Source organism: Monodon monoceros, unplaced genomic scaffold, assembly GCF_005190385.1.
Source record: "Monodon monoceros isolate NGI ecotype Baffin Bay Population unplaced genomic scaffold, NGI_Narwhal_1 Super_Scaffold_17, whole genome shotgun sequence".
Taxonomy (NCBI): domain Eukaryota; kingdom Metazoa; phylum Chordata; class Mammalia; order Artiodactyla; family Monodontidae; genus Monodon; species Monodon monoceros.
This window is the reverse complement of record NW_021703773.1, coordinates 2,480,628-2,505,777: the sequence shown is the minus strand read 5'-3', so window position 1 is coordinate 2,505,777 and position 25,150 is coordinate 2,480,628. Positions and strand designations below refer to the sequence as shown.

At 38.4% G+C, this 25,150-nt stretch overlaps 1 protein-coding gene across 3 annotated transcripts in view; it reads right to left on the bottom strand.

The window, feature by feature from the left end:
- KAT6A (lysine acetyltransferase 6A) overlaps positions 1–25,150 on the bottom strand; it is a 110,377-nt gene that overhangs the window by 84,610 nt on the left and 617 nt on the right. For all 3 annotated transcript variants that reach the window (XM_029226246.1, XM_029226248.1, XM_029226247.1), the window contains exon 2: positions 22,116–23,032. In XM_029226246.1, the coding sequence (XP_029082079.1) occupies positions 22,116–22,715 (600 nt within the window). In that variant the 5' untranslated portion in view covers positions 22,716–23,032. The remainder of the gene's footprint in view (positions 1–22,115; positions 23,033–25,150) is intronic.

Here is a 25,150-nt window from a genome sequence, read left to right as displayed (position 1 = left end):
GCTATGCTCTTTCTTAAAACACACACACAGAGAAGTCTCAAGCTACCAGGGTCTGCTTTTTTTTAATATATAAAATTAAGTCAACAAATAGCCCTTCAATCCATAGCATGATCAGTTTTTGTTTCTGTTTTTAGTTGGGGTGGGGCAGAAATCACAGCAATAAGACAAGGATAGGTAGGAAGACAAAAGAGAAGCAAAGTAAGAAAAAAGAAAAGGATAAAGTGAGGCAGGGAGGACAGCAGATTAGCATGCATATATATTGGGTTGGCCAAGAAGTTCATTCGGTTAATGAATCCGTTTTTCAATAAAGTTCTTGGTGAAAATGAAAAATGTCTTATTTTTACTTAAAACCAAACGAACTTTTTGGCCAACCCTACACACACAAAGAAATTCAGAGATGTATTACTCAATTAGAATGAGCAACTTCACGTACAAAGGAGACAGAAACTGAAGCAGAATAACAAACTTTGGTACATGCAATGATTAATTTTAGCTACAGGTTCAGGATTACATTAGGTTAGGTTAGATTATAGGTTCAGGTCTCTTCAACTAGCTGAGGAAACACTGTTCATAATTCTTCAACTACTCCTCATCCTTAAGCCTCAAGAGACTCTTTCAAATGGCTGAACCACTGCACGAGGGGAGACACTAAGGCAATGAGAATAGAGTAAGCTAGAAAATGTCAAGTCACAGTTAGAGATGCTCCACCAATGCCATCCACAAAGACATACCAAAACCTCCTGATATATCACTGACATCAAAACCCACAAATCATCTGTCCACTGAGGTCAGGGCCATGCCTGTGTCCCTTCTGTACTGAAGAGAATCCTGGCTCAAGCTGACAGGCCTGTGTTACAGTAAGCAGGACTACAATCTACAGCCAGATCCCTTCAGCCCCTGTGAGCTGGGGGAAAGCAGAGCTGGGAAGCAAGGAGGGCAGATGAATCAGGAGGTAACTACACAAACAACTTTCCAGATACCACAGTCACATTTAATGGCCATCCCAGGTGATGAACAATGTCAAGACACACAGGAGGCACTTGGTAACTGAACACAAAGCCCTTCTTGCCTTAAATGAGGACACAAATTACTGCGGCGCGTAAAACAATATTTGCCCGTGAGCAACATACAGATGAACACTTTACCTTCAAGGCGCTTACAGATTAGTAAATCTAAAAAGCCTGCAATGCGAGTTCACAATTTCCTGTAAGTTTTCTAGACACATTTCAATTCCTGGAATATGTATTATCCTATCTTCTCAACAGAGAAACAGGTAATTAAAAAGCCCGAGCCAAACAGTTATGTTCAAGGGTATTTTTCTTCGTTTGAAAGTTTTTCTTTAAAAAAAGAAAAAAAAGGCATTGATTTAATCACAATTTTGTTTTAAAACATCTTTTTGTCCCTTCCAATGCCATGAAAAATTGAGCTGAACGTCAGTTTCCTCCTGCTCCAATAATCCAAACAGCCAACAAGTCTGATGTTCATATAAGAACTAAAAGACAGCAAAGAAGTTTGCTCATGGACATACACAGATGCCCTAGCCACAGGTTTTTCCAACCAAAAAAGGCTGGCTCCTTTTTCCCCCTTTAAGTAACTCCCCTAGATATTTTACTGCAAAAGCAGGCAAGAGCAAAGACTCCAGCTGCCATTAACAATCAAAAGGCCAGGTTCTGAAAGAATATTAGAGCCCCAGAAAAAGCATGACAGCCGTGGTTCCTAAACAGGTCTCAAGGGCAGTTAAGAGGTGGGAAAGGTGGGGAGTTGTCTCCCCTTATCCAAATAGGTTTAGTTAAGCAAAGTGAAAAAGATGTAGGGGTGGAGATTCCACAATGCTTTTAATATGCTTATGTGAACTATGAATATGCACTGTTCCTAAACTTACTGTTGACCAGGATTCCTCTGTTCTCTGAACACGAATTCAGGAACTGGTATACCAAGGAAGCAATTTGGGAAACACAACTCTCTTCTGCTTATTGTTTTAAAATTAGTATTAAAAGTGAGCAATAAAAATTAACATCAAGGCTCATCAGTCGAAGATTAACTAAACCTTTTCCTTATAACAAATATACACACACTGTGCGTGTATATTAACAATCCTTTTTAACAATCCTTTTCAAAACAGCAGATTTACATATGCATATCCCTGAACTGAAAATACCAGCATGAGCATACAAACACTTTTAACATCTCTAAAAATATACAACAACAGATTGAGAGATTAACGGTTACAAAACACAAAGAGAACTGCAATATGAAAATAACTAATCTACTATTTTAAAAAGGAGGGATATTGGTGAAATATGAGATATACAAATAGACAGCTCTACTACAAAGGTCATTTAAGGTCAAAACTTTATGCTTATTTGGCGGAAGAAAACATTTACAAGCCTTCACATTTTTAAAGATAATAAATACAATGATTTAATGAGCAAACACAGTTGTTTAAAATATATTTTGTATGCTACTAAACTATGCAAATGACTTGGGATCTCTGAGGGGTGCAAAAAATATTGGCATTTTATATACTTCTATACTTCCATTTCCCCAGTTTTTTCCAAACTCTTATTAAATTTTTAATGTAAACTTATTGAAAGTGCTCTTATTTAGACATATTTTTATCATTATTAATCTTGTGCAATCAAGAAGGAAAACTGTAAGCAAAGTTAATTAAGTATCCTTAAACCTTTTTCTGAATTCAGAGTTCATCTCTTTTGGAACACTTTTCTATTCAGAGTTGTCAGTGCTCATTTTTTGTTGGTGGTTTTTTGTTTGTTTAAAGTATCACTCTTTGAACCATGCAGGTGTCAGTGATACAGTAATTCTTAAAGACTATTTCACTGTGGTCTCCAGAATTTTCTTCCAAGCTACTGACCCATTCTCCAAGTTCGGATGCTGACACTTTCTTAATCTTACCAGAAGGCGTCCACAGAAGTTTTCTGACAAACCAGGACTCATATTCCTTCTTCATATGACCCTAAAATGGTTTGTGGGTCCCCAAATATTCATCAGTCTCTATTCAATAGTTTAAAACACTGCTTTACTAAAAAGATAACATCAACACTGTTTGGATACTTGATAGCAGAGACTATTTATTATTTACATGTGTGTGCACACACGTGTGTGTGTGCGTAATAATAAAAAAGATAGCCTGTTATAAAAGGAAGTTGTCAGCCTTATCATTGACTCATCTGAGAGCAGGTTATCTACTTATCTATTATCTGACACATAGTAAGCACTCCACAAATTCAAAGGTTTACTGAATGAACCCCCAACACACTTTAGTCATCTTGATAGCGCTGAGGTAGTATAAGTTTCATTTCACAGGCATTTCATTCACTGTTCAATAAAAATTTCAAACTATGAGCCAGGCCCCTTGACAGACACTGAAAAATAAAGAATAAAAAGCAACTCTGCCTTTAATTCCAGTAGCAGAGGCAGCTAAATAGACTATCATAATACAGGGAGAAAAATCAGCATGCCTAATGTACCATGAGAATATGTCTGCTATGGCCACAGGAAGAAAGTCATCTCACCAAATCAGTAATGGTAGTGGGTAGGTCAAGGAGGCTTATTAGCTCGAGAATGTGGTGCCTACAGGGAACTGTAATACGTCGAAAGACAGTAAGTTAAAAGAGTGTGGCAACAGATGAAGCTGCATAAAGGCTCGGGAGCCTGAATTTTATCCAGACATTAACAGAAATCCAACAGGCTTGAGGATTCTAAACAAGGAGAAGACAAGATATTTTAGAGAGAATAATCAGACAGTATAGATATGAGCTCCAAAAGTCTAGACTGGAGTCTGCTAGATAATATAAGCCCATGAGGGCAGGGATTTTTATCCATGCGGTTCGCTGCTCAATCCACAGCATTTATTGTCAGTTATCATTTACTGAATGAGTGAAGGAAAGCCAGCTGAAAGACAACTGCAATAAACCAAGATAGAAAAGAACTGAGTTAAAGCAACAGGAGACAGATATAGGAGCATGACTAAACAGCAATTATCTTATATATATGTATAATTTTTCCTGGCTTGTCAGTATTCAATATCTCCTTTCCCTTCTACTAATGCAATTCAAAAAGACTCACAGTATTATAAGTTCTTAGGTCTGCAAAAAAATGCAAGTTAAAAGAGCTACAAAAATGTCATTTAAAAATTGTTCCTAGTGGCAACATTAAACAAATCAAGATTATTTAATTTATAATCAAGACTATAGTTACTCTTCATCTCTGTTGAAGTCAGAAAATTATTTGAGTCAACATTTACCAAGGTTCCAAAATAAGCAAAGAAAGCTATTAGGTGCTTAAAATGAAACAAGATGAATTTAGCTTAGAGATAAAGAAAATCCTAACCAAGAGCCAGTAACATGCATTCATCAACATTCGAGTGTCCTTCTCTACCTATTTACAAAGACAACATAGAGACGCTTAGGGGAAGTCGTTTAATCTCTTCTCATCTGTAAAAATATGGATCTGAATTAAAAGAATTCCTAAGACTTTTAGTTCCACAATTAAATGATGATTTCTTACCTACTTACCTCTCTATTAAGAGGCCTTACATTTGTTCGTGTGTTATTTTGAACATGCTCCTCTTTTACTTTTTTACCTCCAAGAATATTTTAACATTCTTATATGACAGAAACATTTTTTCTTAATTTTCCTCAGGCAGGTCAGAAAGGAGGGGAAGCAACATCTACTGAGGGCCTACTATTTACCAGTGCTATCAAATAGTGTTTCTTATCATCTCCAAAAACTGTATTCAGTATCATGATCCCATTAAGAAATTGAGGGGCAAAGAGGTTAAATTCTTTGCCCAAGATGACACAACTAGTTAAGTGGTGAAACCAGAAAGCAAACTCCAGAGCCCAAATTCTATTCACCACCCTAAATGATGTCTTGTTTGAGTGCCCAAGAATGTCATCCTCTTCTGGTCCAGGAATTACATGTTTTTCAATACTGGCCAGAAAAAGTAACTTATGGAAACGTTTCATTATATAGCTGTATTGAAATTCCCTAATCCCTCTAACCTGTCACAGCTTCTTTCCCCATATAAGAAAAGGAGAAAATAAGTGTTTCTGCTACTCTTTAAGAACACTAACTGTAATTCTTTACCCTTCCTTTCCCGATGATACACATGACAAATGACAATCACATGCATGATATATTCTCAGGGGTATCTATAGGTATATGAACAACTCATGTTCCAAGATAGCATATTTGAATGCAAACAAATCAGTAATGTTATTATAGAGGTAACCACCTCAATTTTTTAAATAAATCATTACTTTATTTTCAATTATTTTCAACACATCTTACAACTGAGTGTAATATACTGCTGTTCTAGAGCAGGGTGGGCAAACTATGGCCTTCAGACCAAATGACACGTGTTCATTTACGTATTGCCCATGGCTACTCTGCTAAGAGCTGAGTAGTTACGTCAGAGGCTATAGAGCCTACAAAGCCTAAAATATGTACTATCTGGCCCTTTACAAAAAAAAGTTTGCCATCATCTGTTTTAGACTGACACTTTGATCAGAGTTCCACTTTATGCCTATTGGGAACTTAGATGTCAATATACCAGACAACCTAGCTTCACTATCTTCTTAAACCTGTTTAAAAAGTAGTTTTGTACTTAGATTTTCAGAGCTCCCTGGACTTAACACAATTTCATATACTTGGTTGTTATTATATCCTTGGCTTTCCCTTGACTGAGAGCAGAGTATCTATCCAGCATCCCCATTATAATCCCAGTCCTAGCACAGTGCCTGTGACATAGACGTTCAGTGGAAGTCTAAATGAATACCTGAAAATAACCGTATGATTTAAGACACAATCAGTCAAGAGTAAAGGGGCTTCCCTGGTGGCGCAGTGGTTTAGAATCCACCTGCCAATGCAGGGGACACAGGTTCGAGCCCTGGTCCGGGAAGATCCCACATGCTGCAGAGCAACTAAGCCCATGTGCCACACTATTGAGCCTGTGCTCTAGAGCCCGCGAGCAACTACTGAGCCCGCGTGCCACAGCTACTGAAGCCCACATGCCTAGAGCCTGTGCTCCACAACAAGAGAAGCCACCGCAATGAGAAGCCCGCACACCGCAATGAGGAGTAGCCCCCGCTCACTGCAACTAGAGAAAGCCTGCGTGCAGCAACGAAGACCCAACACTGCCAACAATAAATTAATTTTTTTAAGAAAAGAGTAAAGGAGAGATTCAGTCCTACAGAAACTTGCTGCTCAAAGTGTGTTCTGTGCAGCAGCGGAACTGTTGGGAGCTTGTTAGAAATGCAAAATCTCAGGCTTCAGCAAAGACGTAAAACTGCATTTTAACAAGATTCCCAGATGAAAATTTGAGAAGCAGTGCTATAAAAATAAAACATGGTGCTTAATTATATTGAAGTCCTTAGTTTGACTTCTGATATGGGCCAGGTTGCTTTGCATGGGGAGAAACAACAGCTCTAAGGCTTCATCATTACTCTATTCTTGAAATTCAAGATACAAAATACAGACTTATATTAACAACTTTAACAAAGGGGGTACTCTGCAGGGAGGGGGGTGGTGAGGGTTGTTGGTGTTTTGGTTGTTGTTTTTACTCGGGGAAGAGAGAGCTACTATTACTTAAAAAACAGGACCAAATGAGGGATTGTCAAATATTTTGCCTATTCCAAAAGAACATGACCAGAGAACATCCATCCTAACTTAAATGGATTACAGATATGTGAAAAATGCTTTTTAAGCTATTTATATGTCTGCTTCTATGTCCTGTTAAAATTGACATGTGTTCATGAAAACTTCAGTCTTTAAAGTATGATGGCAAGATTTTGTGGTTTAATAAATTGATTTGTTTGGTTTGGTGTTTGGTGTTTTACCGGAGAAAGGAGAGGAAAATCAGCACTATATCCTGCTGTTTATTTTTGAAAGTGAAGGCAAAAAAAAAAAAAAAAAAAAAAAATCCCTGGAGCCATGACCTGCTCAGGCTTAAAACAATCCTTAGCAGGCAGCTGCTGCATGCATTGGGTGGTTACTTCTCTTCTACAGAAAAGGAACTGAAGCTCATGGAGGGCAAAGTAATTTAAAGATCAAACAACAAGTAATTGATGAGGTCAAGATAATGTACTCTTAAATATAAGCCCTAAACTAATCAGAAATAATGTTGTAATAATTCAGGAATACTTTAAACCACTGCACCAATTTACCAGAGTTTCAGTTTATCTCAACTCTGAATTCACAGTGCTTTTTTCTTTTGACACTCCACTAGCCTCTACCTTCTGGCACGTATACTATAACTATACAACCTTGGGCATATCACTAGACCTCTATGAGCCTTTGTTTCTTCTATAAAATAGACAGTCTTCCTTAAAATGTTGTTATGACCTAAATGTAACATCAAGCATATAATATTTATTCAAAATTATATAAGTTTTCAAATACAAGCACTTAAAAAGATTGACAAAGAAGGTCATACTAAATCATCTGCTCCTTGCCATCAGTAGAAAAGCGACAGGCTAAGATTTCTACTTGGGGGTGTTGTGGGAGCTGACTCCACGTGACAGAAACCTATCAGTATAAGCTGCTGCTCACAAGGGAGGTCCAGCAAAAAGACCTAGATACTTCTTAAAGCAACAAAGCAGCAGTTAAAAAAAATTTACGATGACCCCAAAAATTGTACATTTTCAAGTAATCAGGCTTAAGACAGCCTAACAGTAGAAATACAGATCAGAGGTTGTCTCTGGTCACTAGGTTGGAAGAGCTAACTCCAATGAAAGCAAAAGAATAGAGTCAAAAATGGATAATGATTATTCATTTATCAGACTGCCAAAGATCAAAAGGTTTGATAAACTGTGTTGCCAAGGGTGTAGGGAAACAACTATTCTGATACACTGTGGGTGAATCTCTATGGAGAGGAATTTAGAAATATCAAAATTACCAAGACACACTCTTCGCCCAATTATTCCACTTCTAGGAATTTGTAAGTAAAATAATGCACAAAGGAGGTTATTGAGTGCTATTTGTAGTCACAAAAAATTGGAAACAAATGTCCATCAGCAAGGGACTGGTTATATAAATTATGGCACACCCACATAAAGGAATACCACCAAACTTTACGTATTGATGTGGAACACACTTAAGATATGTCCTTAAGTAGAGAGGGGAAAAAAGGAGGGTGCACAACAGTATGTTAAGATATGCTACCAACTGTGAGAAAAAAATGTATATATAAAGTGACTGCTTACATACACACAGAATCTCCTTGGAAGGTAAAAAAGAAACGAAAGCCACTGACCGCTGCCCAGGAAGGGAACCGGTCGGCTAGGGAACCAGAGTCAGAAGAACACTTCTCGTGGGATACTCTTTCGTACGTTTGAAATGTTATGTACCCGTGAATGTATTACCTATTGGGAAAACACCATTGTTTACACTTTTAAAAATACTACAGGGGTAACAGAGAACAAATATTACCCCAAAGGAAGTGGCAAATGGTACTTTTCAGCTGAGGTGTCAAGCATTTGCAGAAAACGTCTGAACTCTCTCTCCTTTCAATCTATATTATTTTGAGAGGATAAATGGTTCAGCTTCTAAGTTTACTAGGAGACTTAATATTTAAAAAAATTTTTTAATCAACCTAATTTCTATCATTCCCCTTTCCAGTTTAAACCTGACAGTTTCCATTCAACAAACATTTTCTGAGCATATTACAATCTGTCAAGACCTGGATACAGGATTAATAACATGTATGACTTGATAAGTGGTTTAACAGATGTATGTAATAAATGCTGAAGAAGTACCCACTTTTTTTAATGCTTGTCATTTTCATGAACAAGAGGCAGCCTAATGCGGCTGAAAGAGTACTGGGCTTGAAAGGGACCTGGTTCTAGTTCTATTTATTCCCTTAACTAACCATACAATTCTGCATAAGCAAAACCTGGCCACCATAGCACTTGGACTGCCTACCTTACTACAAGTACTATGTCAAAAATAATATGTATGAAAGCAAAATTCTTTTTAATCTGTGCAACACTTCAGAGTATGTTATTACCACTCATACAAAGTTTGGGGGGGAAAGACTATTTCCCTTTCTCCTTCTCTAGCTTTCTTGGCTGAAGTTGAGTTCTCCGCGTAGCTGAAGTTATCAGAAACAAAATTGTGTATTTTTAACTTTCTTCACAGTTAGTAGATGATGGAGCCAACCCACCTGTAGAACATTCAGAGAGAGTAAAAGGTGAGTTTCTACTAAAACGTACATAGATAAAGTGGGTATTCAACAGCTATGAAAAAGGGAGCTTACATAGCACATTAACCAAGGCCTTGATGCGCTTATAATGGAGGGTAAATGAGAGCAACAAGAAGCCAAGGATGGCAGCAACAAGGGCAAAAAGGGCCAACACAGAGCGGGGCTACAGAAGTGACCAGTGGTGACTGTCATGCTGGCTGCCTTTCAGCCCTCCTCATGATATGCTTTGTCAATGTCCTAAATTTGAAGTTGCCTGCTTAAAATCTTGGCCTATTCTTATGCAGTGAAAGGAATGCTGTTTACCTCTGCTACCACCGATGTGTTACTCACTCTGAAGGATAATTCTTCAGATAAATTCTTTCTTCTACCATAAAAAGGCAAAAAAAAAAAAAAAAAAACCAGGAAGGAAGAAAGAAAAAAGATAAATGTATCCTGCTGGCTTGGAGGTTACCCTATCATACCTTTAATCAGCAGCTCAAAGAAAGCATGATATCAAATACAAAAGCTGCTTATAAAATACAGAAACATAAAATGCTAACTAAAGTTTACTAGGGAGAGTAGCGACTTCAAAACCAAAACCTAAAAGTTAAACATGTGACTTTTTTATTCATATTCAATTAAACATTTATTATGGGCCCACAATGTTTTGCTTCTAGGTCTTTGTACATGCTGTTCCTTCTGCAGGAACCGCTCTCTTTCCCACCCCACCCATCTGCTTCCCCATTTTCTAACCTCTCACATGTGACTTCCTCTGAGAAGGCTTCCCTAACTTTCCCCACCCCCTCTTCTGGGTTTCCACAGCACTCTGTTTCAGCCCATCAGAGCACTTATCACTGTGTGTGTTAATTACAGGACTGTATCTTCTTCACTCAGGACGTAATCACTGTGCTGGTACCTGGAAGATGTTCCATAAATAACTTGCAAAGCACCAGACACTGCGTTATTAGATAGACAGGGTATAAAGATGAAAAACCAGATCCTAAGTTCACTATCAATACAGTGTAAAATGGGCTATGAAGGAGGGGTGTTCAGGATATCAGGGGCTTGAAGAGAGCTCTCTAAGTCAGCCTGGAAGCAGGATGGGTGACAAGGAAGAAATAAAGGATACGCCTAGGCTAAGTCTTCAAGGTTAAATAAGAGCTAACTGGTAAAGAAGAGAGAAAGGATTCCAGATGGGACGAAAACAAAGGAGCAAGAGAAAACAAGGTAGACCTGAGGAACTCCAAGTAGTTTGGAATGTGCAAACCTCAGCATGCATCAGAATCAATGGGGGGCTTATTAACATACAAATTGCTGGACCCCACCCCCAGTTTGTGATTCAGTAGGCATGGAATATGGCCCAAAAATACGCACTTCAAACAAGTTTTCCAGTGACATTACTGCTACTTCTGGTCCTAGGACCACACTTTGAGAATCACTGGTATAGTGAAACACAGAGGGCTCATGAAGCAGTAGCAGAAGACAATTTGGAGCAACATGGGAGGTAAAGTAGGGGGTTAAAAATCATATATATGATGCCACAGAATTTGGCACTGAAGGATCTTAAGCAGAGTTTATTTTAGAAAGATGGTAATACGTAACATTTACAGAGCACTAGACTTATGTGTAGCTCAATGCAATAGCTGCTAGTCATATGTGGCTATTTCACTTAAGTTACAATTAAATAAAATTTTAATTTAAGTTCTACAGTCAACCAGCCATACTTCATGAGCTCAAGAGCCACATATGGCTAGTGGCTACTGCTTTGAGTACAGGTATAAAACATTCCACCATCATACAAAGCTCTATTAGACAACACTGATGTACATTACATTAACCCGTTAAATCTTCACTACTTCATTATGAGAGAGGTACTGTATTATCCCCATTCTATAAAAAGAAACGTGGCAAAGAAAGATTAAGCAAATTACCCAAGGTCATAAGGCAAGTAGTACCAACATGGGATGCAAACCTGGATGGTCTGGTTCTTGAGCCTGTGTTCTTAACTGCTTCTTGATAAGATCATTCTTGGCAATAATGTGAACCAGAAGGAGATGATACTGGAGGAAGGAAAAACAGTGAGGAAGCTACTACACTTAAGTCAGGAGAGAAACAATGAGGACCTGCACCAAGAGAGTAGCAGCTAGAATGGAGAAAGGGCTCATTAATAGAGATGTTAAAGCAGTAGAAAAGACTGGGGATGGACTAGAACTGAATCCAAAAGAGGTGCAAGCGAGGCATAGAAGATGGCACCAAAGTTCCTGTTTTAGGAATCAGAGTCAATGGCAATGCCTCTCACCACAGTAAAAAATCAAAAGAGCAAGCTGAAGGAGGGTGATAAACTCCTTCTGGGTCATCATGAATTTGAAGTGACTGAGATAAGACACTACACTACACAGTGAGATATATAAGTCCAGAGCTCAAAAGAGAGATTTGGTTTAAGATATGAATTTAGAGTCATCAGTATAGAGAAGGTACGTCTGGAGATAACTCAGGAAGGTTAACACAATAAGTAGACAAAGAACAGAACCTTAGGGAATCTAACATGTAAGCTACAGGCAAAAGATAAAAAGTCAGTAAACTGAAAATGAATCATCAGAAAGATGGGAGGAGTGGGGGAAGACCTAGGAAAGAATTATCCCAGAGGTCAAGGGAAGAGAGAAGAGTAAACACATGCTAAGTGCTGCTGAGAGGTCAGGTAAGATAAAGACTGAAAACTGTCCACAAGAGCTGTTTCAGACAGTGTTAGGGCCAAAGGCCAGATTGCAACAGATCTGGAACAACTGTAGACTTTTTTCCAAGAAGTTTCAAAACGAAGGAAAGGAGACAGGGTATAGATGGAGAGAAGAATCTGGAGCAGTGTTGCGTCTATTCTGACTTGATGGGAGAGACTTCTCCATGCTAAGGGGCAAAGAGTGAAAAGACTGGAACACTTGATGGAAAGAAAAGGATCCTGCACATAAACAGAGATATTACCCCTAGACACTTCTTTTACGTCCTCTGAAGGGGTAGTAAAGGGGGTAAAAGTAAGTACAAATATATTCAGGGTAGTGTGGGAAGGGTAAAGCTGGATGAGCTCATATGGTCAGAGAGATTCTCTTCTCTCTATGAAGCAGAATACAGGAGTATCTGCTGAAAATGAGAGAGGCAAAAGGGTTGGAGGGAATATTGAACTGCTGCAGAGAAAACAGACTACAGACACAGACGTACATCCCCAAGCAGAAGACAGAGCTGAGATTTGAGGCCACAAACTTGCAAGTGGCACCCTACCAGTGGGTTTGTGCCATTTTCTTCAAAATGATCGAGTCTCACAGAGGAGCAGGGAGAGGATGGTTGGCTTAATTTCAAGGTTGGGGTTTGCCAATTAGATGCAGGAGTAAAGTGAGTAACTGCAATGATAAACCGTAAGGCCATGCAATTAGAAGAAAAGCATTCATGGGGGGATAGGAGGGGCGTCAGAATCACACAGGGGACCTTCTTTGAACTACATTCCCTATGGGAAACCTTGATGAGATAAAAGAGCAGGTGCAGCAAGAGTGAAAAGAGAAAAGTGGAAAATTAAGGCAGTTATGGTCACGGAGTAGAACAAAATTCAGGTTTCCAGAGGTACCCTGTCCTGGGTTCAAAGTGCGTTCATGAGAGTAGGTATGAAATGTGCTGTTTCCTGTATCTGAATTTCAATCCCTAGGCAATTCTGTCCCCTGACTCCCTCAGCCAGTTCCCACCACAGGACATGTTGGTTCGAAGCGCTAGAGCAGGGGTTCTCAACCCTAGTTGCATATCAGATGCACATGGAGACTTCAACAAACAAACAAATAAACAAACTGAAATCTGGGCCCCACTGTTGGAGTCTAATTGGCTTGGTGGTTATTTTTTAAGGCTCCTCAGGTAATTCTAAAGTGGATTTAGTGTCGAGAACCACTGCTTTAGAAAGAACAGGACTTTAGCTTTATGTTAGAGAATTAAAGGAAAACAGACTGGCATGAGAAGAAATGAAATAACTAAAGCAGGAAAATGGTGAAAGAGGATCTAAACCCTACGTCAGATATTTAAAGATGTCCTGAATAGAAAAGTTAGGAAACTATTAAAACACAGCATCATACTCAACACACACCCAAAAATGTAATAATGTTTCCAAGAGTTCTGTTATAGGTTCTAGAAAACTCAGGAGGTAAATGCTTCGCTGTAGCCAATGACTAAGAAAAAAGACAAACCTGCACTGTACTAAGCAGAAAGAACTGAAAACCAACACTGAACAAGAGCTCTCTAGGTCAACTACAGTTCACAACTCCCTGGAGGAAAAGGCAGCCTACAGTAAAAGCACGGTAATAATCTCACGTACATGGACTCTACCTCTTCTGCACAAAAGGTAAAGGAATCAGCTGTCTTCTTTCACATATACAAAGGTTTTAAGTTTTTTAGTCTCCTGATTGTCTTTCTACAGCAGTCACTTTCTCCTTAACAAGTTTTACCAATAATCTTAAAACCACCTACTGCAAATCTAAATGCTACACTCCTATAATCTCTATGCTTAGTTTAACCCTAAACCAAATAGTGCCATACTACTCTATCCAATTATTTTATAACTGTCCCCAATCTTAACCTTTATTTGCCACTTCCTAGTCTATTTGCTAAGTTTTACAACAAAGTAAAAGTTAAAAGTAATGCAGAGATGAACGGTTAGTCATAAAGACCAAAAAAGACAAACATGACCTGTTGTCTGTTGCCTTCCCTGTAAGGTTTGTATACTGGTATTAACAAACTCACCCAGAACCAAGATACTATGTATACATAACAATGAGTGATGAACTGTACACTCCTAGGCCACCCATATTTAATGCCTTTAATGAGAATTACTTCATTAATTAATATAAAGGCTTGTACCTTTCTATCTCCGTCTTAAATATTTTAAGTTCAAACCAATTACCCAAATCACGCGGACATCATGAGTTGTAGACTTTCTGAAAATTAGACTTAACTGGAAGTGGACATTTTTTTCAAAACTCAAGGAGTACTTTATCTCCCAGCATTAGGGTAGTTTAACATGTTCTCCTAATATTTAGCTAAAACAGAAGAAAACTTTCTAATTCCTCTAGTTTGGGTCATAAGAAAGCAGTCTTTTCCAAAAACAAAACAAAACAAAAAACTGTTTCGACTTTCTGGAGTCTTCAAACACCGAAACAAGCAGATTTACATATTTGTGGTTTACAAAAACCACCAAAATTCTCTACACCAGGGTTCATCCTATGGTTTCCATTAAGGAAGAGATTTCTAACAATGTTATTTTATACTCGTTGCTCTCTAAAACTGTAAGACAGTACTACAGCCTAACGAAAAAAGCACAGAACCGAGAAGGGCCCGACCACTTCTCCCAGACGCAATTAACTTGCTGTGGGGCATTAAGCAAGACACTCAAATCTCTCTGACCCTCAGTTTCTCTATTTGTGAAATAAGATTAGAATCATTTTTATCCAAGATTGCTACTGGCTACAAGTTCTACAAAATGGAGATGATTCTACCCTTTATTTTTTCTAAGAATGTATCTATGCTTTGTAAGAATAATCCAAAATAAAAATTACATACCTTAATAAAAATGTACACTTTAATATAAAATATTAACATAAAACATATAAAATATAAATAAATATATAAAATATACTGTAATCAAAAAATATACCTTACTCAACACTACAGCCAGACTTATTTTTTCTTAGCAGGTCTTTTTCTTTAATTGCTAGCAGTTAAAAACTATTTTGACCCAGAATGGCATTCTGCAAATCTAAATGCTACACTCCTATAATCTCTATGCTTAATTTCAACCCTAAACCAAATAGGGCCATACTACGAACTGTTTCTTCACCTGTTCCTTAATAAAGTTGAAAGTAATTCTTTTGACTTGAATTTACAGAGTTATGTACAGTGCTGATGAAAGCCATCTGTTGGGAACTTTGACTTTCCTGTCAAAAGGAGAAAACCAGAAGAAACAGCCTAGATTTTCCTGGGAACCAGCTGCAGCTGAATGAGTCCTAATCCTACTCCAGCTGGGAAAAGCAGAAGGGTGAAGTGGCTACTGGCTTAATTCATCTGCTGCAGATTCTTTATGAACTGACTCCACCCCTGAGTAGCCAACTGGTAAACAACTTTACCAGACTGAGGCTCTTAATTAATCCCTATATGTAACATTTACTTGGTTCTTTAAAAAATTTCAAATCAGAGCATGAAAAGTATTCAATATTATAATTTTAAAAAACATTTCCCAGTTCACTAGAAACAACATTTTTAACTCTAGCTTAACCAGCAAACTTGGCACCCAGATTCAGTCCTCTCACATATCTAAGAAACACGTCAGTGTAAATATACTTTATCCAGTATTCTAAATAGAAAGGGAAGAAATATCTGTGAAGGAGATTCTTACCTCAAGAAACCTGGAATGATACAATATTTCTTTCCCCAGATTCATCGCACAGTTCCTGTTATCTATTTGCTTTCATAGTATTAACAGTTAAGTACAATGTAAAAAAGTGCTGGCCCATGTGTCCGAATGAACTGAATAAAAAACAGGCAGCAGAATAAGAAAATAATGTATTTTGCATATATTTATTTTCCATTTGGCATTTTATAAGAAGCCATAATAAAAACTTGTATTATTAAATAGCTATTATATAAATATATCATGCCTATAAAACTTAACCATGTAAAGTTCTTTTGAGACTTCAATAAGAAAGTACTCAGAACAGTGCCCAACACACTGTTAGGCCTTAACAAATGTTAGCTATTAATAGGTTTCTACAAGCAACTGCTTACATTCCCTTGGCCTCCTGATACAGGATAAAGAAAGAGGTTAGAAGCAATTTGTAGTACTATCTGATGTCTTCGTTAATTTCTTCCCTTTATTTCATCAATTTACAAGAAGTTAGCCCAAGAAGGGGTAAAGTGTTAGCAACTGTAACTCTAAGAAAAATGTTTAGGTTGTGTGCACTGGCTGGGTACAGAAGTTTGATCAGCAATGGCTAAATCAAAGGTTGCTTTAGTAGCTCAAGTTTTCTTTCAGGGTGTGTCATGGACTGAAAACTACCAAAGCACACATAGCTCAAAGGCTAACTAGAAGACCAAAAAAGTATCTGTACAGGGACTTCCCTGGTGGCGCAGTGGTTAAGAATCCGCCTGCCAATGCAGGGGACATGGGTTCGAGCCCTGGTCCAGGAAGATCCCACATGCCGCGGAGCAACTAAGCCCATGCGCCACAACTACTGAAGCCTGCGTGCCTAGAGCCTGTGCCCTGCAACAAGAGAAGCCACCGCAATGAGAAGCCCGCACACCACAACGAAGAGTAGCCCCCGCTCGCCGCAACTAGAGCCTGCACGCAGCAATGAAAACCCAACACAGCCAAAAATAAAATTTTTTAAAATATCTGTACAATTGATTGTATTTAAATAAATATTGCATTACAAACATATCTCTGCCTGAGTTATTTTTAAATTTCTGTTCTGTTTTTTTTTTTAAATAGGACAAGTCTGCTGAGACGAAGTCAGTTTATATTAACCACGTTTATATTTAATCCACCTCAATGACTTGTTAGTAACAAATTTTTATTTCTAGCCAGTTTCTCCTCAGGACCCAGGATATTTAAGAGTCACCAAAAAATGGTATAAACAATGATGTAAGAAATGTACAATTATTGTAATTATAATTAATGTAATTAATTATAATGTAAGAAAATATAACTATTGAGATCAATCAGTTGCAAACTCGGTGACATTACAAAATCTACAATATTCATGTCGCTGTATCCTTGCCATTACTTGAAAAATAAAGTCAACTACATGAGGTTAGGACAATTTTCACTAAAATAATCCTTCTTCACTTAAAGACTGATACAGTTGGCATTATCCTCCATTCCTTCCCCCATGATGTAAGAATTAAAACTTGCAACTTAAAAAGTTTCCCAATAATTTTACTATGAAATACACTTCCTTGCATGCTCTCATAAGGATTTTTAAATTGAGAACTTCTTCCACTTTTTACTACTATGTATCTCTTCTCAACTTTTCTGTAGCACCTTTGCTTTGCAGTTTTTTGGTGTGCCTGTGTTTTTTTTTTTTAAATAGACAATCATTCTGCCAAGCAGTCAACACACCCCTGAATTTAATAGCATGGACAATTACTATAAAGTATGATAGCAACAAAATATCTGAAAACAACATTACCAAGCTTACATTTATAAACAATTTTATCATATCACTGTTCTAACACATAACATGTGAAACAATTTTACAATAAATGCCATTTCCAAATAGCTAAATCAAAACTATCATTCTTAACTCTCGTAACCTGAAAACATATTTCCATTCTAATCAGCATCTCTACATCAAATACCAAAGTTCCTGTCAAAGCCCCTTTTATTCTATGAATTTAAAATGCCAAGTTCCAGTAACACAAAATAATCTGGACTGCACTAAGAGTTTACTGAATTGTGATATAACTTATATTAGAAGGCTAGTATTTATCACTTGATCTTTCTGCTCCAAGTCACCTAAATAATAACATTAATAACCTAATGGGTAATAAGCTAAACAATAACATTAGTTGACAATATCTTCTCTTCCTTTCCCAAGTGGAATGCTTCAGCAAAATATAATTCTGTTCCACAATACTCCACAGACTAACAACACTTTCCTGATGTGGCTGATTACCGTAAGCGTATAGTTTTCTGTACTAGTAATATGGAACATAAGCTTTAGATATTCAAGTAAATTATTCTTTGTGTAAAATGAACCCAGAAATTTGAAATGAAGGTGAAAATTATGCCTGAAAGGGAAATGGAGACTCAGTGTCCAAAGTAATTCTTTTAATGGACCATTAGAATCTCAAATAATTAGCCTCACCCAAGAAACATCTCATTCTTTCTCAGAGATTCACAATACCTAATTGTTACCAAAAATATATATATATAGTGAATGCAAAAAACTAAGTTATATTTCATAAGCTAAACAAACGTTGCAAAAAAGTTATTTCACATTTCTATGCCTTAATCCCCAACAGGACCTAAACCCTAAATGCACTGTTCATGGTAGACGCCTAAATGCTTACTGAATAAATAATGAATAAATGAAGTAAATGAACAAATTATCTTACAGTAATATCTGTATTTCAAAAAAAAGAGAAATTTGCAAGGAGGACATTGTTATTTAAGCTAGTTACACACTATCACCCTCACCCATATCCTATAATTCAAGGGAAAGCAACATTTTGTCCCAAATGAAAGCACTCTATTACAGCCATGCAACCAATCCCAAACTACAAATCAGAAGACTTCAGTGACATCTGAAAGGAAAATGAAACACAGAAAATATCTTTAAGAAAAAAAAAAAGTCATGTAGACCAAACTGTTTTTTTAATTTATGGACCTCAGGTATACAAAACTAGATTATTCATAATCTCTGGTTTCTGATACGTTCTTAGTGCTGGTTCAAAGTCAATTTTAGAATTCATTCTATGACAGAAAGAGAAAAAAGGGACGCAGTCAGTGAAATGGGAACGGGGGGGGGCGGGGGGGGCGGGACATGTCCTTTTATAATCAGAGAATGTGCCTTCAAGTTAACACCAAGAACATTTACTATTGTGTACTTGAATGCGGTGACAGGCATTATACCCAACAACTCCCAAGAGGCAGTAGGTATCGCTGTCACAAAGACTCTGGAGCCAGAATGCCCAAGTTCAAAACCTAGCTCTGTCACCTAATACCTTTGTGACTCGGACAAGTTACTGAACCTCTTTTACGCCTCAGTTTCTCCATCTGTAAAACAACAGTACCTATCTCATTGAGTTATTTGAGGATTAAATGAGTTAATATATGCCTGGCTGTAAAGTAACATCTGGCATATAGTATAAATACATCATTAAGTTAAATAAACTCACCATAAACTACAACAACCTAAAGTTAGTACAGCAAATCTCCCTTATAACATGGATAAAACTTTTAAATCACAGTATCTCCAGATTCTCCATCAAGTGAAAACACACTTAAGTTCAAGTGTCTTCACAAAAACTCTTAAAAATATTTCTGTACAGCTATCTCACCAAAAACAGCAAAACAAAAACCACTCAGTGGCTGAAAAGTTAATGTACAGTTCCTTCCAAAGGTTAATAATCACAATAAAAGTTAGAACCGTATAGAAAAAAGAAAAACGTACTCAGGCTGCTCCATAGTCCCTGAACTTCATCTCTCACCCACACCTGAGCAGACCAGTAGGTACACATGCACTCCAGAGCAGGTAAGGCCACCACAGCTCCAAGCAGAGCACCTGGCCCACAGTAAGTGCTCAGTAACTATTTGCTGAATTAATTAATGCCCTAAAAGTGAAACTACTTCTAGCCTACACTTTCCTTTCTCCACCCCTGTCAAATATAATCTGGATAATTTTTTTAAAGAATATCTAGGTTTTCATAACAGCAAATCAATCAATTCCAAATGGGGAATGATTGGACAGTTTTGTTTTTTTTAAAAAAAGAGGAAAGTAGTTAAATACAACAAAAGGAACAAACGTAATCAGTTCATAGGAGGAATAATTCCTTGCCCTAGAGTTTACTGTATTATGATTTTTAATGTGAGCTTTTCATATCTTTGGGGAAAGTCATGCACAAAACTTAACCACTGAAAATAAGACTCCATTCAAAAATATATAACAGATCTCATCAACTCTAATTTTGTGGATACTATCATAAGTTTGTTTCCCAATTAGACCAGTACAAATATACAAAAGTCTACTCAACGAAACACAACTTTTCCAAGTTTAGTTACTTTGGTTAACAATACTGTATATTAAAGTTATATAAACCAAAGAGATGTTCCTAACCAAAGCAAGCCAGCAGATCTCTACTGGTTTAAACATTTTTTTAATGCAAACGTCTCAGGCTCAGCTGCAAAATAAGGATTGCTGGATTAGATGGTTCTTAAAAGTCCCTTTCAAAAGTAAAATCCTAGCGGGACCTCCCCAGACACGGGTTCGAGCCCTGGTCTGGGAAGATGTCACATGCCACGGAGCAACTAAGCCCGTGTGCCACAACTACTACTGAGCCTGCGCTCTAGAGCCTGCGAGCTACAACTACTGAGCCGGTGAGCCACAACTACTGAAGCCCGTGTGCCTAGAGCCCGTGCTCCACAACAAGAGAAGCCACCATAATGAGAAGCCTGCGCACCGCAACCAAGAGTAGCCCCCACTCGCCGCAACTAGAGAAAGCCCACGTGCAGCAACGAAGAGCCAACACAGCCAAAAATAAATAAATAAAATTTAAAAAAAAAAAAAGTAAAATCCTAGGGTGACAGGACTCAGTTTAGTCCTACACTGTACTACATTGACTAACTTTAAAAAATATGCACTACTGACATTTTATGTATGGCTACTATTTTTAAAAATTAAAATATCTAATTCAAGCAAGGGAAATTATAATAAACACAAGCACCCAGGTGTTCTAACAAAAATTTATAATACCCAATTCACAGATATGACACTGAATTCATTCTAAACTTTAAATTATTTCCTGTTTCCACGCACTAAACCTGTAGACACCTGATAACAGTTGTTGGAATCCTTGTATTTCATTTCAGCCATGTGATCAAGAAACAGTTCTTACAGATAAGTCCTTACAGCACTGAACTGCAGAATAAAGTATTTCAGTTACTTGTCCACCTTGAATTTTCAATACTATACCCTTAATAAATGCTCCAATGATACAGAACCATGTTATGAATGGGATTGCCTATTAATCCATGACTCCATCAGAATCATTTTAAGGGTAGTAACAGTAAGATAATGCTTCTATTTCAAAGTTCACAGGGAAAACTGAACCTTAAAATAGATCTCTAACACCTGCATCCAAAAAAAAAAAAAACCTGTTCATTTTCAGTTGCTATTTAAACAAAAATCTACTGGTGGGTTACTAACTTCAATGAATTTAGATCAAATCTCAAATATTTTAAAATACATTCAATGTCAACTTTAGAATCTTAACACCCTAGAAGTAGCCTCCATGATCTTAAGCAATGACGATGATGTTACTGGTGTACAGTAAGGTGTGCAACAACTTAAAGTACAGCCACTCCCCACAGAACCACAATTCAGAACACCTGAAATAAATTCACAGCTAAGACACCAGGTCAACGTACAAAGGAGCTGCTAACAAAACTCTCCTCATCCTCAAATATCTATTTAAGGGCCAAGATTGACTGTTAAGAAGACATACTTTCAACGGTACAAAATAATGGCATAAAACACACAGCACAGTAAAGTATACCATTTGAGTATCAAGACTCCGGACTCCCCAGAACTTTAGGAACATAGGCTACTGTATTCCTGATGCATGCAGTTACACCTGTCGTAAATAATAATGTTTAGGACTTCATCATATGCAAAAAAATAAAGCATGACCAAAAGTTAGAATACAAAGAGCAAAACTAAGAATTGCTAAATCTGCTTAGCCACTACTATGGTCAGGATAATCGGTCTCATTCCTGTCTAGTAATCGGCATCAAAACGGAAAAAAGAAAGAAGACAGGTTCTTAGAGTCTCCAGCATTTGGCTGCTCATCAACTTCAGCAATAAAGTATTATAAGAACTTTTATGTAACAGGTTTAAAGTTGTGTGCTACTTTTTAATTCTAATCTAGGTATGTTCTTTTAGGCAGAGCAATACTCTACACTTTGAATCTTAGGCATCAAATATGTCAAAGTATCAGAACAATTAGCATCTACTGAGTTCTCACACCTAGAATTCACCAATAAAAAACAGGAGGTGATTATTCCACAAAAGGCCCCAAACACCAACTGTAACTTCTATTCAACTTCCTAGAAATGTGGCTTTGTAGCATGCTGTATCATCAGCTCTGCGAACACTGATGCATAGGCCATTCTTACCTTATCCTTTTCATGTGGAAGGAGTGACACTGGAGGTAAAGAAGAAAGAGACTCACAACTCTCTTTCCCATCCACATTGGTTGCTTTAGTGTTGAGCCGATAAAGAGGTCCATCTTTAAGGAGTCTGCCGTGGCCAACGGCGCGTTTAATAGCCAATCGTAACTGCTGGTGAAAGCCAGAGGCAGCACCGCCTCCAAACAATGCAGACACATCCTTCTGACCTTTCAAAAAACGTTCAATGCTTTTCAAAGTTGAGCCACCGGACTCTGCCAAGCCCTCGACTGCCCGCTTGATCAGTTTATTCCAGTCTACATTTTGTTTATTATCCACTTTTCCATGGTTTCGAGGTTTAGGAAGTGCTATTCGCCCAGGATTATCAGGATCTTTATAGGAATTGAGTCCTTTATTTGAGACTTTCAAAATTGTTCCATCTTTGACACTCAACTCCAATTGTTCTAAAACAGTTTTACGATCCAAGCCATGGGATGAAGACACTGCATTGCATATCCTTTCTTCTGAAGGACGCTGTTTTTGCTTCTTCACTTTTTTGATGGCCTCCAAAATCCACTCCGTATACAGCGGGTTGGCGAGTTTTACCATGGTGAAGGATTCTGTATATCCATAGAGTCGTTATCCCTTATCCTGATGCTGAGTAAGTTTTACACCATGGAAAACAACATTCCCGGAGGCTGGGAACCAGTTAACCATAGCATACAAGTTTTCTGGCCTGAGTCCTTCCTCCTTTCACAAAACAGAGTGCCTCCCCACTTTTACTTTAGAAACCAAAACAACCTGTTATCTGAAATATCTTCAAACTTCTCAACAAACTTCTCAATAGCACCACACATGGGTCTGTTCATAAAGTTGTAAGAACTCAAGAACATCTCATCCCCAGCAGAAAAATGTGCATCTTATGCCTGGAAAACAATTAAAACAAGGTCAGTTTCCTATCAAGGCCCATTTTATAAATACACTGGAACTGAAACATCCTAGTCTTTAAAGCACTCAAAACAGTGTTCACTGAGCACCTGTAGGAGTTTGATCATGTTTCTATCAACATTCCAAAACGATCATGTATGTAAACCACTGGAAAAACGAAGAAAAGGAAAAAAAGATTAAAAATTAGGATACAATGAGGAAACAAGACGAGATGCACTGTGAATGACCTTAGGCTACAACTAACCAGAGGGGTGCTGGCTATTCTGCCCTCCACAATCTCTGCTCACCAGTCTATGAATTGAAACTCTTCCTTGACATCTTTCTCCAAGAAACTATTCAGCACTTCAACAAGTATCTAGATTAGCAGAAAGAATCCTGCAATTAAAGTAAGAGTGAAACTTTCATCTTTCAAAATTCCAGACATTCAGACTGGATGAAAACAGTCAATAAGATGGACAGAAAACCATTGAGAAAATTTTAACTATTGCATATAGTAAAAGAAACAAATACAACTTCCACAAACCAAGTTCACATTTTAAGTATGATATTACTTTCAACATTCCAAGTGGAAACAAAATTAACATTCTGAAAATAGTCAAGTGCGAAAAGTGTTCAAAGAATTTTTTTAAATTCCAATTTCCTTCAAATTTTAGGAATCACATGCTGATAAGCTTCTCCTAGTAACAGTCAATATACTGGAGAGAGTCCAACAACTGTCAAAATGTTCATAACCAATCTACAGACACAGCAACTAGAAATGAGAATGGCCCAGAATCACTGGGTTCAAATGTACACACTACATATCAAATGTACAGCACAGGAAAAAAATGTATTGCCTGTCTGTAGTCTAAAGAGAAGACGACCTCTAAAGATTCAAGATTGCTGTCCTGAAATGAACATCAATGAATAAGACACCAACGTATACGTATACACACACACATCTATGTATGTACACACACACACATACGTTGCCTCTCCAGGATCAAAGTCAGTATTCTTTCAGACAAAAGAATCTGGCAGATACAAATCTTTTTGAAAATCACCAAAATAATGAATTCCGAATCTAATAACTTCTTTGCTTCCAAAAATAAATTTACCTTTACCTAAATGTTTTTTAGAACTCCTCGTACTCTGAGGAGCACTTTACAACATAAACATCCTAGAAAAATGGCTCCCACAGTAATCGTTCTTCCGAGTGCCTCTAAAATCAAAAGGAAAACTAACAGATATGAAGAAACTGATAGTATTACTAACTCTGATAAGAAAGAAAAGGCTGAAGGAAACACGCAAACCTGAGCCAAGACTTCTTTTCTAAATTAGCTTACTGAAAAGCAGTCCCCCGAGGGAAGAACTCAGCTTCACCGTGGTGAGAGTCTCGAGAGGACAGAAATCATGGTACTACTCGGAGTGGGTGCATTACGGAGGCATTAACGCTACAATGAAATGAGAGGCTTCAGCCCGAGTTGCAGACGCTGAGCCCGTCCTGGCTGCTTAACCTCACAGGTGAGAGAACGAAGGACAGTCACCCGCGGTCTCTCGGGCCGGGCTGCGCACGGGTCTTCAGGTCTTCAGCAAGCGAAGCGCCTGCAGACCTGAGCTTTAACTACAGGAAAGTACCCCGGCGGCCGGAGAGAAAGTGCAGCTCGCCTCCGGCAGTCCTTCCCCGACCTCCATCCCCCCCACCTCCCCGCGAACGCCTCTTCGCGCTCTATTTTTAAAGGGAGAGAAACTTCAGAAACTTGCAACGGCACCAGCCCGCGGCTTGCCGACGGGGAGTCGGCGGCTCCCACCGGACGGGAACGGAACCCGAGGACAAAGTTAACAATGAAATCACGTGAAAGAGTTGAGAGCCGCACATCTGCGCTCCCAGCTTCGCCGAAGCCGCGGCCGCCCGGAGGCCGGTCCCGTGCGGCGGGGCGCGGGCGGGCCTGGAGGCTCCGCGCTGACAGGCGCCCGCCGCCCCCGGCGCCGGGGCTGACAGCCCGGCGCACACGCCGCCGCACGTGCGCCCTCCGCACCACAACACGGCCGCCTGTCACCCCGCGCCGCGCGGCCGCAGGGACCGAGAGCGAGCGCCAGGAGCGCGGGCGCAGGGG